Source organism: Canis lupus, chromosome 27, assembly GCF_011100685.1.
Source record: "Canis lupus familiaris isolate Mischka breed German Shepherd chromosome 27, alternate assembly UU_Cfam_GSD_1.0, whole genome shotgun sequence".
NCBI lineage: Eukaryota > Metazoa > Chordata > Mammalia > Carnivora > Canidae > Canis > Canis lupus.
The window spans coordinates 8,290,161-8,303,929 of NC_049248.1; the positions used below are offsets into that span (position 1 = coordinate 8,290,161).

The window sequence follows — 13,769 nt, forward strand, 5'->3', positions numbered from 1 at the left end:
TTCCCATTAGTCGATATGTCTGTTTTCATGCCAGTACCATACAATTGTCGTTTGGTTTGAAATCAGGAAGTGTGATACCTTCAGCTTTATTTTTCTCAATATTGCTTTGACTTAAAAAAAATATTGCTTTGACTTTTGCGGTTCCATACAAATGTCTTTTGTGGTTCCATACAAATTTTAAGATAGTTTTTTTTTTCTATTTCTGTGAAAAATGTGATTGGAATTGATAGGAATTGTGTTGAATCTATAGATGGCTGTGGGTAGTATGGATATTTTAACAATATTAATTTCAAACATGAACATGGTATATCTTTGCATTTATTTGTGTCTTCTTCAATTTTTTTAAATCAAAATCTTATAATTTCCAATTTTCAGATTTTTCACCTCCTTGGTTAAGCTTATTCCTAACAATTTTATTCTTTTGATGCTTTTGTAAATGAAGTGGGTTTTTAAAATTTCTTTTTCAGATATTTCATTGTTTGTGTATAGACACAACCAATTTCTGTATGTTGATTTTGTATCCTGCAACTTTACTGAACTCATTGATTAGATTTTTTTGGTTAAGTCTTTAGGATTTTCTATATGTAAAGTCATCTGCAAATGAATACAATATTACTTCTTCCTTTGTGATTTGGATGTCTTTTACATTTTTTTTTTTTTTTTTGCCTGATTGCTCTGGTTGGAATTTACTATACTATGTGGAATAAGAGTGGTGAGAGGAACAAGTAAGGAACACCCTTACTTGTTCCTGATCTTAGAGGAAAAGCTTTCAAACTTTCACCAATGAGTATGATATTAACCATGGTCTTCTTACATATGGCTTATATTATATTTGTGTCATGTGAATCTCTCCACATGCAACTCAAAATATGGCAGCTAGCTTCAACAGAGCAAGCATATGAGAGCAAGATAAGAGAAACCAGAGTCATCTTGAAATCTGATTATTTAAGTAACGTCTCATCACTTTTGCTAAATTCCATTGTTAGATGAATGTTACTAGGTTCAGACCACATTCAAGTGCAAGGATTATATAAAAGCATGAATATCAGGAAGCAGAAATAATCCAGACTGTTTAGAGGTCCTCTCTTCCAAAGCTAGATGAGAATGTTTACTATAGGATAGAGAAGGAAAGAGAAGATTCCTCCACTGACTTCGCGGGTCATGAACTGTAACTGAGATGGGGGAATTTGGACCCCTACCAGCTTCATGCATCTCTACTGGGAAGGCAGCATCTATAGTCATCTGAAGGCCTGTCCTTATTGCTATACATGGCATTGAGTCTTACTGGCTTGTTCGAGAAATAATTGTGTGCATCTCTTCTCAACTCCACGTTCAGTGATGCCACATTGGTAGCTTAAAATTGACCGTAGTGGAAATATTGTTACTATAGAAATCAAGAAATGCCATACATGAGAGGATTTTTTTTCTCCCCCAGAGTGTATATTTTAAAATACTTACCAGCATATCACTGTATGGTCTCCTGAAATCTCTTCTGTGTTCTGTGTTCTGTGTCTGTGTCTCTCTTACAGCTATGGAGCTGAGACTGAAGAATGGGAGCTACCACTGCGAGGGGAGAGTGGAAGTGAAATACCAAGGAAAATGGGGCACAGTGAATGATTACATATGGAGCTTGAAGGCTGCACATGTGGTGTGCAGACAGCTGGGATGTGGAGATGCTGTTGATGCTCCCAGAGGGGCCCACTTTGGATCAGGGCATGGGCCTATTTGGCTTGCATATGTTGTTTGTGAAGGGACAGAATCAACTCTCAATGACTGTATTCATTCTTTTTTTCAAGACTACCAGAAGCAACGCTTCTCCCATAGTCGGGATGCTGGAGTAGTCTGCTCAGGTAAGGCCTGTCTAATCTATTAGAGGGATACCCAGTAAGAATACCCTTGGTTTAATTCCCAGAATAGCTAACAATACAGGATCACACACTTGGTTGAAAACTCCAGTCACACAGTAACTCCTAGAGTATTAGGTACTCAAGGAAGCACAAGGACTTGCTTGGCTCTGGACAGTGAAAGCTCTAGACCTATGTATCACTGGGCCCTTCAGATATCTGTGGTGTGTCAAAAGGTAGGAAAGTGGGGTCAAGTTTCATCGTGGTAGCTGTTTTGTTTTTTTTCCTGAGATGATCAGGTGCATCCACAAGAGGGGACATGAGAGAGGTGCAGGGAAACAAAGTTTAGCATATGCCAAAGTGGAGGCAGTAAAGACAGCAATGAAACTAGAGTGTGGATGGGTGGTGTCGGTATTTGCCAGAGATGTTTTCAGTTGTTATCACAATTGTGGATGAAAAGTCTGTCACTAATGCCGTCAGAACAGTTTCACTTAGGAAGATATGTCACAGTGAATTCTTTAAGGTAGGTAGTTGGGTCTTTAAAAAGATCCATCCCATCTGATGGAGTGATAGGACAGGTGGAGATGTGATAACATTTGACTAGGTCTATAGCAACTCAACAGCATAATCCATAGCCAGTTAGCATTTTTGTCATTGGCATGACGAAGATCACTGAAAAAGTCATCTTTTCAGTGGATCTTTCATAATATGAATTCAGGTCCCTAGAAACACAATTATTTTCTTTTTTTGAAAGCTAATATATTGAGGTATGATTGACATGCAAAAACTGTACATATTTAATGTATATAACTTGATGAGTTTGGAGGTAAGCATACATTTGTGAAAGCATTAGCACAATCTGTGCCATAGAGTTATCTATCATCTCAAAAGTTTCCTCCCATCTTCTTTATTATTATTTAAAAAAATATTTTCAAGGGGCATTTGAGTTTACTGCCTTCAGTTAGGATATTTTTAAGAAAACTTGTTTTCTGGTATTTCAGGTAACATTCCTTATTGTCATCATGTCCTAATCATGGTATCAAGTGCAGATAAACTTGTGGAAACACTACAGGGGACCTGACTTACTTTGACAAATCAGTATTTGAGTAAAATGGAGTATGTGATGTTGGAACATCTATTACTATCTTAAGAAAATTGATACTTTTGATTTTAATTTCAGTTAAGGTATAAGTAAAGATAAATAGAGTTTGAGAGTGGTATGGCATCTAAACTTTGATTTTATTTTTTACTCCCTGATTAACATTATCATTGCTTTAACTTAAAATCTCATATTTTAATGAACTATTTCAGTTTTCTTTGGCTAATCTCTTTGTCATCAGTTTCTACCCTCTAGTATGTTTCCATATTTTCCATGAACATGTTTTAATGATGTAAACAGAAGTAATGGTGGTAATGTAGCATTGATAAGGATAGGAAACCATGCCCTTTGCAATATTTTAATTTAAATCGAATTCTTGGAATTTCCTTTTCTCAATTGTAGGAAAGGGGTATGAAAGAGAAATTTCAGCATCTAGTAGATTGTTAGAAATAAAGTACTATGTTTAGCAGAAATCCAGAGGTAGAAAGAATGATCTGTGAAGAATACAGAGGAGCTTGTTTGAAATAAAGAGATTTCAGAGGGTTCAGGAGAATGGCAGGGGGGCCTCACAAATTGAGAATGGCCACAGCACTGATGTACAAAATGGTAAGGGGATGAAGATGCAATTAACCTCAGGAGAGGAGGTTGAGGACTGAAAATCCATGTTAATTCATATATTCACTACAGCTTCTGTTTTAGACTTCTCATTTCTTCTCTCCCTCTCTTCCTCCATGTTGATGTAGGAATTGTTTTTGAGCTCTGTGGAAGTGCGAGTATTTGAAGCTTGCATTTATTTATTTATTTATTTATTTATTTATTTATTTTTTATTGGTGTTCAATTTACTAACATACAGAATAACACCCAGTGCCCGTCACCCATTCAGTCCCACCCCCCGCCCTCCTCCCCTTCCACCACCCCTAGTTCGTTTCCCAGAGTTAGCAGTCTTTACGTTCTGTCTCCCTTTCTGATATTTCCCACACATTTCTTCTCCCTTCCCTTATTTTCCCTTTCACTATTATTTATATTCCCCAAATGAATGAGAACATATAATGTTTGTCCTTCTCCGACTGACTTACTTCACTCAGCATAATACCCTCCAGTTCCATCCACGTTGAAGCAAATGGTGGGTATTTGTCATTTCTAATAGCTGAGTAATATTCCATTGTATACATAAACCACATCTTCTTTATCCATTCATCTTTCGTTGGACACCGAGGCTCCTTCCACAGTTTGGCTATCGTGGCCATTGCTGCTAGAAACATCGGGGTGCAGGTGTCCCGGCGTTTCATTGCATTTGTATCTTTGGGGTAAATCCCCAACAGTGCAATTGCTGGGTCGTAGGGCAGGTATATTTTTAACTGTTTGAGGAACCTCCACACAGTTTTCCAGAGTGGCTGCACCAGTTCACATTCCCACCCACAGTGTAAGAGGGTTCCCTTTTCTCCGCATCCTCTCCAACATTTGTTGTTTCCTGCCTTGTTAATTTTCCCCATTCTCACTGGTGTGAGGTGGTATCTCATTGTAGTTTTGATTTGTATTTCCCTGATGGCAGTGATGCAGAGCATTTTCTCATATGCATGTTGGCCATGTCTATGTCTTCCTCTGTGAGATTTCTGTTCATGTCTTTTGCCCATTTCATGATTGGATTGTTTGTTTCTTTGGTGTTGAGTTGAATAAGTTCTTTATAGATCTTGGAAACTAGCCCTTTGTCTGATATGTCATTTGCAAATATCTTCTCCCATTCTGTAGGTTGTCTTTGAGTTTTGTTGACTGTATCCTTTGCTGTGCAAAAGCTTCTTATCTTGATGAAGTCCCAATAGTTCATTTTTTGCTTTTGTTTCTTTGAAGCTTGCATTTCAATTTTCTTTGTGGGGAGGTTTTTATAATATGAGCTCTATTTCTTTTTCTTTTTTTAAATAGATTTTATTTCTTTATTTGAGGAAGAGAGAGAGAATAAGAGAAAGGGAGAGAGAGAGAGCAAGCATGAGCCAGGAGGGATGGGCAGAAGGAGAGGGAGAATCAGGCTCCTCACTAAGCAGGGAGCCCAAAGAGGGGCTTGATCCTAGTACTTCAAGACCACAACCTGAGCTCTGAGCTGAAGGAAGACACTTAACTGAGTCACCTAGGTGTCCCAATTTAATATGAGTTCTATTTCTTTAACAAATATAGGAGTACTTAGATATTCCATTTCTTTTTGTATCAGTTTTTGATAAATTGTGTTTTTCAAGTAATTAATTTTCAAGGACTCATCCTATTGTAAATAAAATTTTCAAATTAGGATAAAATTTGTTCATATCTTATTATCTTTTACATATTAATAGTATCCATAATTATAACCCCTTTTTCATCCCTGATATCGTTAATTTGTGTATCTTCTCATTTTTTTCTTGATCAGGTCTACTAGAAGATTATCAGTTTTATTATTCTTTTAAAAAGAATCACCAATGAACTCTCTTGATTATTGTATTTGTTTTCTATTTCATTGATTTGAGTTCTCAGTTTACATTCTCTTCTTTTGGTTGTGATTTGCTGTTATTTTTGTAGATTCTTGAGTTGGAATCTTAGGTAATTTAAATTTAATTTTTCTTTTGTGTTCTAATGTATGCATGGAGGAAGTGTCAAAGCTCTAGTTTTTCTTCCAAGCACTGCTTTAGCTGTATCCCACTAATTTTGATATTATATGATTTCTTTTGTATTTTATCATCATAAAATGTTTCTTCATTATTTTTAAATATATACTTTGTCCTATAGTCTTAGTTTGTCTGATATTAACATAGGTACAACAGCTTTCTTTGATTAGTGCTTGCATGGTTTATCTTTCCTGACACTTTTAATATATTTGTGTTTATTTTTTTAATTTTAATTTTATTTTAGAGAGAAATATAGAACACGCATGTGGTGGGGGGGGAGGGGCAGAGGGCGAGGGAGAGAGAATCTCAAGCAGGCTCCATGGCTCAATATGGAGCCAGATGCAGAGCTCCATCTCACAACCCTGAGCTGAAATCAAGAGTCGGATGCTTAACTGACTGAGCCACCCAGGTGCCCATTTCTATGTTTATATTTAATGTACATATGTTCTTATGGACAGTAAACATGGTGTGTCTTATTATTTTTCTCTAGTTTTATTGAGATATAATTGAAGTGTCTTCTATTCAGTATGATTACCTTGCTTTTATTTGAAGTATTTAAATTATTTCAATGTAATATAATTCTTGATATGCTTGAGTTTAAGTCTACTAAACTTGCTATTTGTCTTATGTATTATTTGTTCCTATTTTAATCTCTGAGTATTTTTTGTATTCTATTTTATTTACTCTATTGGTTTATTAGATATACTGCTTTGCTTAGAGTTTACCATAATGTTGGAATTATTATTCTTTAATCATATTTTACCTCCAAATGATATTATATTACTTAATATCTAATGTAAGACCTTACCACAGTATATTTCCATTTCCCTATTCTTGTCATTTGTGCTATTGTTGTCATACATTTTACTTATAAATAAATCTTATAATACATTGCTGTTATATTTGCCTTAAATATTCTAAGTATTCTAAATATTCTTAAATATTCTAAATGTTTTAAAAATGAGATGAAGTTTTTTTATATTTACTCATGGGTTATACATGGGTAAATATAAAAAAGACTATTTACAGTAGTCTTTATAGCTTTGGGTAGATCCACATTTTCATCTGTTACTATTTTCTTTTAGCTTGAAGAACCTTCTGTAACATTTTTGTGTTATGCAGTTCTGGTTGCCTCAAATTCTATAATTTTGTATTTATCTGAAAACGTTTTTATTTTCATTCAATTTTGAAATGCATTTTCATATGCAATTTTTGTCTTTTCTCTCTCAATGCTTTAGAGAGAAAACTTCTATTGTTCTGTGTTTAACCTCATAATTCTTTTATTTTGCCCTGTCTAATTTCTTGTTAAGTTAATCTAGATAAATTTTCATTCCAGGTAACGTATTTTTCAATTTTAGTAGTTCCATTTGGGGGCAGCCTGGGTGGCCCGGTGGTTTAGCGCTGCCTTCAGCCCAGGGTGTGATCCTGGAGACGCAGGATCCAGTCCCACGTAGGGCTCCCTGCATGGAGCCTCTTTCTCCCTCTGCCTGTGTCTCTTGCTTCTCTCTCTCTCTCTCTCTCTCTCTCTCTCTCTCCCTGTGTTCTTATGAATAAATAAGTAAAATCTTTAAAAATAAAAAAAGACAAAAAAAAGGAAGTTCCATTTGGTTATTTTTTTCTAGTTTTTAAAAATCTGCTTTGTTTCACTGAGTATATTTATATAAATGGTTTAAAAACTTTGTCAGCTTATTCAATCATCTGCCTAATTTCTGCATTTGTTTTTAATGTTTTCTCTTTTAAAAATTAAAAAAATTAAAACATTGATGAAGAAAATGAAAGAATATACAGATAAATGGAAAAGTTATTTTGTGTTCAGGAATTGGAAGGTGGCTATTCTTATATCCTAGGATTTCAAGAGATATGGCTAAAACCACACCTTTCTTCTCATTCTCATTAGAGCTTTCTTAACATCCAGACTCATTTTATTTCCTGCTTTGGTAACCTAAGAAGTTAATGGAATATTTTGCCATGAAAAATTGTCAAATAGATAAAACTTGAAATCATAACTATGAAAAAAATCATAATCCATAACTATGGATTGGTTATAATGTGCATATTTCTAATCTTGAGCCATCAGTCTGTCTATAGGTTGTCATGCATTCATGGATACAGCCCTCATGATTTTTCCCTATCCTCAGTCACCTGAGGATTGGTTCCTGGGAAAGAAAGCCAACCAGAATTTGAGCTCCACAAATCTCAGGATGACTTTCTTTCTTTTCTTTCTTTCTTTCTTTCTTTCTTTCTTTCTTTCTTTCTTTCTTTCTTTCTTTCTTTCTTTCTTCTTTCTTTCTTTTTCTTTCTTTCTTTCTTCTTTTTCTTTAAGATTGTTTATTTATTTATTCACGAGAGACACACAGAGAGAGGCAGAGAAATAGGCAAGGGAGAAGCAGACTCCATGCAGGAAGCCCAGTGTGGGACTAGATCCTGGGACTCTGGGATCACACCTTGAGCCAAAGGCAGATGCTCAACCACTGAGCCACCCAGGCGTCCCTCAGGATGACTTTCTAACTTCGTCTGGCTGATAGATCTCTATTCTCATAGCGAATGTCCCTCTGGGTTGGTTCTGTTCTTCATACCTCTGTACTCAAGTAGAATGCCTACACATCATGCAGTTTCCTTGGGCTCAGATGAGGAATTCACTTCTCTAACCAACCCCAAAATATATTTCCCTAGTATTCTGATACTTAATATAATCTGTCTTCAGATACTCACACATGGAGGCCCCACTCTGACACCAACTGCTAAGTCCTCTCCTCATTCTCAATGCCTGGGAGAAGAAAAACTTATCTATGATATGTCATTGTCATATCATTGTTCATGACATGTCACTTCTAATTGCCAAGTCAGAATCGCTAACACTTACTTGGTTTGGCTTTCTCTTTTTCTTTTAGGATTTGTGCGTCTAGTTGGAGGGGATGGACCCTGCTTAGGGCGGGTAGAAGTGCATTCTGGAAAAGACTGGGTTCCAGTGTCTGATGGGAACTTCACATTACTTACTGCCCAGGTCATCTGTGCAGAGCTGGGGTGTGGCAAAGCAGTGTCTTTCCAGGGGAATGTGTCCTTGAGAGAGTCAGACAGACGAGTCTGGCCTGAAGAATTCTGGTGTAACGGGCAGGAACCTGAGCTCAGGTATTGCCACAAAAAGTCCTGTCCAGGAGGTGTTTGCCACCATGGGGCTGTTCAAGTTTTCTGTTCAGGTGAGATGCAGAACAGGACTTTAACTTTGCTGCATACTCTGCTAGGGTAAGAAAAACATGAGATTTGGCTGAAATCCTGTCTTCTCCTACTAGTGTACACAGAAGTTCGGCTCATGAAAAATGGCACCTCTCAGTGTGAGGGACAAGTGGAGATGAATATTTTTGGAAGCTGGAAACCACTCTGCGCCACACACTGGAGTATGGCCAATGCCAATGTTGTTTGTCAACAGCTTGGTTGTGGAGTTGCCATCTCGACTCCAAAAGAAGCATACTTTGTGGAAGGAAGTGATCAGATATGGGAAGATCGATTTCACTGCTCAGGGGCTGAGTCTTTCTTGTGGAATTGCTCTGTGACTGCCCTTGGCATTCCTGGTTGTGCTCGTGGAAACACAGCCTCAGTGATCTGCTCAGGTAAAAGAGAGGAAGGGCTAACTTGTACTCAGGATGCTCCTTGAGTGAAATGTCCCCAGGAGTAGAGAGCATAGAAAAATTATTTTAAAAGTGAGATAATCCAAGATAAAATATGGTTCTTTTCATTGTTTGCCTTTCAGTTCAAGGCAAAGAGTGTTAAGAGGGATATCTTTTAAAATTAACACTATTATTTAAATATATCTGAGTATTATTTACAGAGAAAGTATGGTAAGTAGTATCTGTGTAGTTCAGTGAAACACAGTAGCATGAATACTGTGTAACCCCAACCCAGATCAACAAAGAGATCATTAGCAGTACCCCAGAAGCCACATTCATACTCTACCAAGCACTATGTCCATCCTCCTGTCTCCAGTTTCCTAACTTTCCTCCAGTTTCCTAACTTCAATGCTATGGAATAGTTTTTTTCTATTTTAAACTTCATATAAAACCATATAGTATGTTTCATTTTGTGTCCAATTTCTTTGATTCCGTACTATGTGTGCGATTCAGGCATATAGTTGTTTATAGCAGTGTTTCATTCATAATTATTATTGTAAAGTCATTCATTGGAATGACCTTGTGATCAGGTATTGATCCATCAACTGATAGTGGAGTTTTGGTTTACTTCCAGTTCTTAATTATTACAATAGTGATGTTAGAGATTATTGTGACAGTGACTTGTGGTGCAAATATGTATGTATTTATTTTGGGTGTTTACTCTTGCCCTTTTATTTTTACTCTCTTAATGGTATTTGTTGATAAGCCAAGTTCTTCACTTTAACAAGGTTCAGTTTATCAACTTTTTTTTTTTTTAACAAATACTACTTCTTTTGCCCTTTTGAAGAGAACTTTGTCGATCCTAAAGATTTTCCTTTATGATATTTATAGAAGTTTAGTTATCTTTATTTCACCTGTAACTGTGTAGTCCTCCAATTGATTTTCACATGTGATAGGGGGTCAAATTTCAATTTTTATATGGATATCCAGTAGACTCAGAATTTTTTCCTGAAGAGACATCTTTCCCCACTGCAGTGCCACCTTTGTCATAATGATCTAGAGTATGTCTAAGTTTCTTTCTGGGCTCTATTCTCTTCTATTGTTTCATTGTCTATTCCAGCACTAAATCCTCAGTTCAGTAGTTATTATAACTTTGTAGTATGTCTTGATATGTATTAAAGTTACACCTCTAACTGTTGCCTTTGTTCTCAAGTATGTTGATCATTCTTGGTCTTTTCCATTTAATTTTTGGAATTAGCTTGTTTTTTCACCAAAAAAAGCCTGATGATCTAGTCCAAGATGGTGACAGAAGAGTCTTCTGAGATCATCACCTCCAACAAATACACTTTTCCAATTCTTATAATAATGAGAATTCTATATAGAATTATAATCAGAATTAAATCTTGTGGAAGCATGGTAAATTGGTATTAGATCCCATTCTGCCTGAATGCAAATTGGGATTTGGCTTTTTTTCAAAGTAGAAATTGAAAATATTAGCAAAGTCAATCACTGAATACCAATCTTCCTTACCTTGTTGCACAGTATGAATTGTTTGTTTCTAGTTTAATTCCATTTGGTCAAAAAATATTTTTTTTCAAAAAACATATTTTTAATGATTTCAGCCCTTTGAAAATTTTTTAGATCTCTCTCTTTTTGGTATAATGTGTGATCAGCCTTGGCAAATGACCTGTATGCCCTGGGAATAATGTATATTCCGTGGTTTTGAGGTAAATATACTGGCTGATTTTGCTGGTTTGCTTTACTGAGACTGATGGAAAGTATTTTCTGGTGACTATTGGATAACAAGTTTCTTCCAAATCTAATCACTTAAAGCAACCACTTTAATTTAGTTTTTTTCCACTTTAATTTCTGTAACACCGATCACTGTTCATTTCCCCTCCTGCTTTGTAGTAACATTTTCCTTACCTCCTTTAAGTCCTCATTGACAGCATTGCCCCAGGCCATCCAGCTTCTGCCTGTTACTTTGTTCCAAAGGCAATGCCACATGTTTAGGTGGCATCATGGTATTGCACTATTTTGGATAAAGATACTATGAACATGTATATACAAGTCCTAATGAAGACAAACATTTCATTTGTCTTCATTAAATACTCAATAATATGGAAAGTATAAGTTTTCTGTTTCCTATTGCTGCATAACAAAATTTCCCTCCAAACTTAGCAGCTTAAAACTCCTTTGTATTTTTGCCTATTATTTCCCGTATAAAGAATTTGGAAAGGGCTCCAATTGGCAGTTCTCTGTTGGGGTCTGTATGAAATTGCATTCATATATCAGCTGAGGCTGAAGTCATCTGTAGACTCAACTGAGCTGGGAAACCAGTATGGTTCATTGACATGTCTGGCAGCTGGAATGTGCAGCTGGGTTGTTGACAGAGCACCTGCATATGATTAGTCTCTTCAGCATGGTAGTCTCCTCAGGGTAGATTTCCCCAGAAGCAACTCTCCTAAGTGAGTTCATGGGAGGCTACATGACCTTTCTGATCTAGTTTTCAGAGTCAAGTAGTATTACTTTCACTGCATTCCATTGCTTACAAACAATTTATGAAGGCCAAAATTCAAAGGAAGGAAGCAGAGATGCCCACCTATCAAAGGATGCAGTATCAAAGATTTTGGGGTATGTTAAAAAAACAGCAAGACATATGACATAGGTGATTGTGAGTTTTTAAATTTCTACTTTCAGTTCTGTCAATTGTGCCTTTATGTATCTAGGACTAAGTATATATGAATGTTAGAACTTTTCAGCATGTCTTTATGTTCTTGCTTATATTTTCCACTTTCTGGTCTTTCTGGGCTTCATTCTGTGTATTTCCTTTTGATTTTCCATTCTATCTTGTGCTGATCTAATGGGCTATTATACTCAACCCTTGAGTTATTTCAGTTATTGACTTTTTCAGAGTGTCTAGAATTTTTATTTGATTTTTGTTAGTATTTTCCTTTCAAAATGCTATCTTGTTTAATTCCCTGAATATTTCAGTCATGGTAGTTTAAACTCCTTGTCGGGTTACTCCAATATCTGGATGCCTTGCAAATTTCTTTCCAATTCCTCTTTTATCCTCCTGGATTTTTGTCAAATCTTTTTTTTTTTTTTTTAAGTTTTAACCTTTTTTCAATGTAATCTCTAACTCCAATGTGGGGCTCAAACTCATGACCCTAGATCAAGAGTTGCATGCTTTACTAAGTGAGCCAGGCAGGTGCCCCTATGTCTGGGTATTTTTGATTGGCAGGCATCGTGGGTGAAAAATTACAGAAATTCTTCAGAAAGGATTTTATTTTGCTTCCTCCTGGAACCTGTTTATGAACAGATCACTTTATTATTTATTTACTTAAATTTTGGGTTTTAAAAAAGATTTTATTTATTTATTATAGAGAGAAAGAGAGAGCTTGTGAGTAGGGCAAGGGACAGAGGGAGAGAAAGAATCTCAAGCAGACTCTGAGCAGGGTGCCCGACATGAGGTTCAGTCTCATAACACTGAGATCATGACCTGAGCCACAACTAAGAGTCAGACACTTAAGCAATAGAGCCACCCAGGTGCCCCTGGACGGATGACCTTATACAAGGGAATTGAAGTAATTAGACACTGGGTGTCTATCCTTATGAGGAATAGTCTACTTTTAATTCACTTTTCCTTCTATGGTAGAAGGTTCTGGTTAACAGGGTGTCTCCTCCTTGGCTGACCTTGAATTATACTTTGTACTCCCTGTGCCCTATGAGTCTGGCAAAACCTCTGCTGAACTTTTCAGCATCTCATCTATAATCTTTGAATTGACAAAGACCTCAAGGAGAAAGTGACTCACCTCTGCCCTTTACTTTACTCTCAAAAATTTGCACTGCCTTGGTAGCTCTTCACCATTTTCAAGCAGTACTGATATATTCCTACTTCTTAAAATTCATTCTTAGTGCAGCACTTGGCTTGAAACAAATTTTGGCATTGTTAGAAGCAGAACTTTCCATAAAGAGGTGAAATCTAAAATTATGGGAACTTTACTGGTATGTTAACAGCTTTCATCTCAGACCCCAGCACTAGGTTACTATTTAGTTTAATTCAGTTTCCTGTTTTTCAACCCTACTAACCCTCTGACCATGCTGTTTCTGCAGGAAACCAGACCCAGGTGCTGCCCCAGTGCAACGACTCTGTGTCTGAGGCGAGTACTACCAGCTGCTCAGGTGAGGGGTCCCAAGGGACCAGAAGGCCCTTCTCATTTCCTGTTAAACGCGCCAATGGTATGATTCTCTCTCCTTAGAGAGCAGACAGCTCCGCCTAGTGGGCGGGGGTGGTCCCTGCGCTGGCAGAGTGGAGATCCTTCACCAGGGCTCCTGGGGCACCGTCTGTGATGACAACTGGGACCTGGACGATGCCCACGTGGTGTGCAGACAGCTGGGCTGCGGAGAAGCTCTCAATGCCACAGTCTCTGCTTACTTCGGGGCGGGATCAGACCCAATCTGGCTGGATGACCTGCAGTGCACTGGAAAGGAATCCTACATTTGGAAGTGCCCCTCCCAGGGCTGGGGGCAGCACAACTGCAGGCACAAGGAGGACGCAGGGGTCATCTGCTCAGGTCTGCCCGCGCC

At 37.2% G+C, this 13,769-nt stretch overlaps 1 protein-coding gene across 2 annotated transcripts in view; it reads left to right on the top strand.

Moving 5' to 3' along the window:
* LOC611565 (antigen WC1.1-like) overlaps window positions 1–13,769 on the top strand; it is a 32,119-nt gene that overhangs the window by 5,409 nt on the left and 12,941 nt on the right. For both annotated transcript variants that reach the window (XM_038576678.1, XM_038576679.1), the window contains exons 2-6: window positions 1,530–1,850; window positions 8,466–8,771; window positions 8,865–9,182; window positions 13,296–13,364; window positions 13,442–13,756. In XM_038576678.1, the coding sequence (XP_038432606.1) occupies window positions 1,530–1,850; window positions 8,466–8,771; window positions 8,865–9,182; window positions 13,296–13,364; window positions 13,442–13,756 (1,329 nt within the window). The remainder of the gene's footprint in view (window positions 1–1,529; window positions 1,851–8,465; window positions 8,772–8,864; window positions 9,183–13,295; window positions 13,365–13,441; window positions 13,757–13,769) is intronic.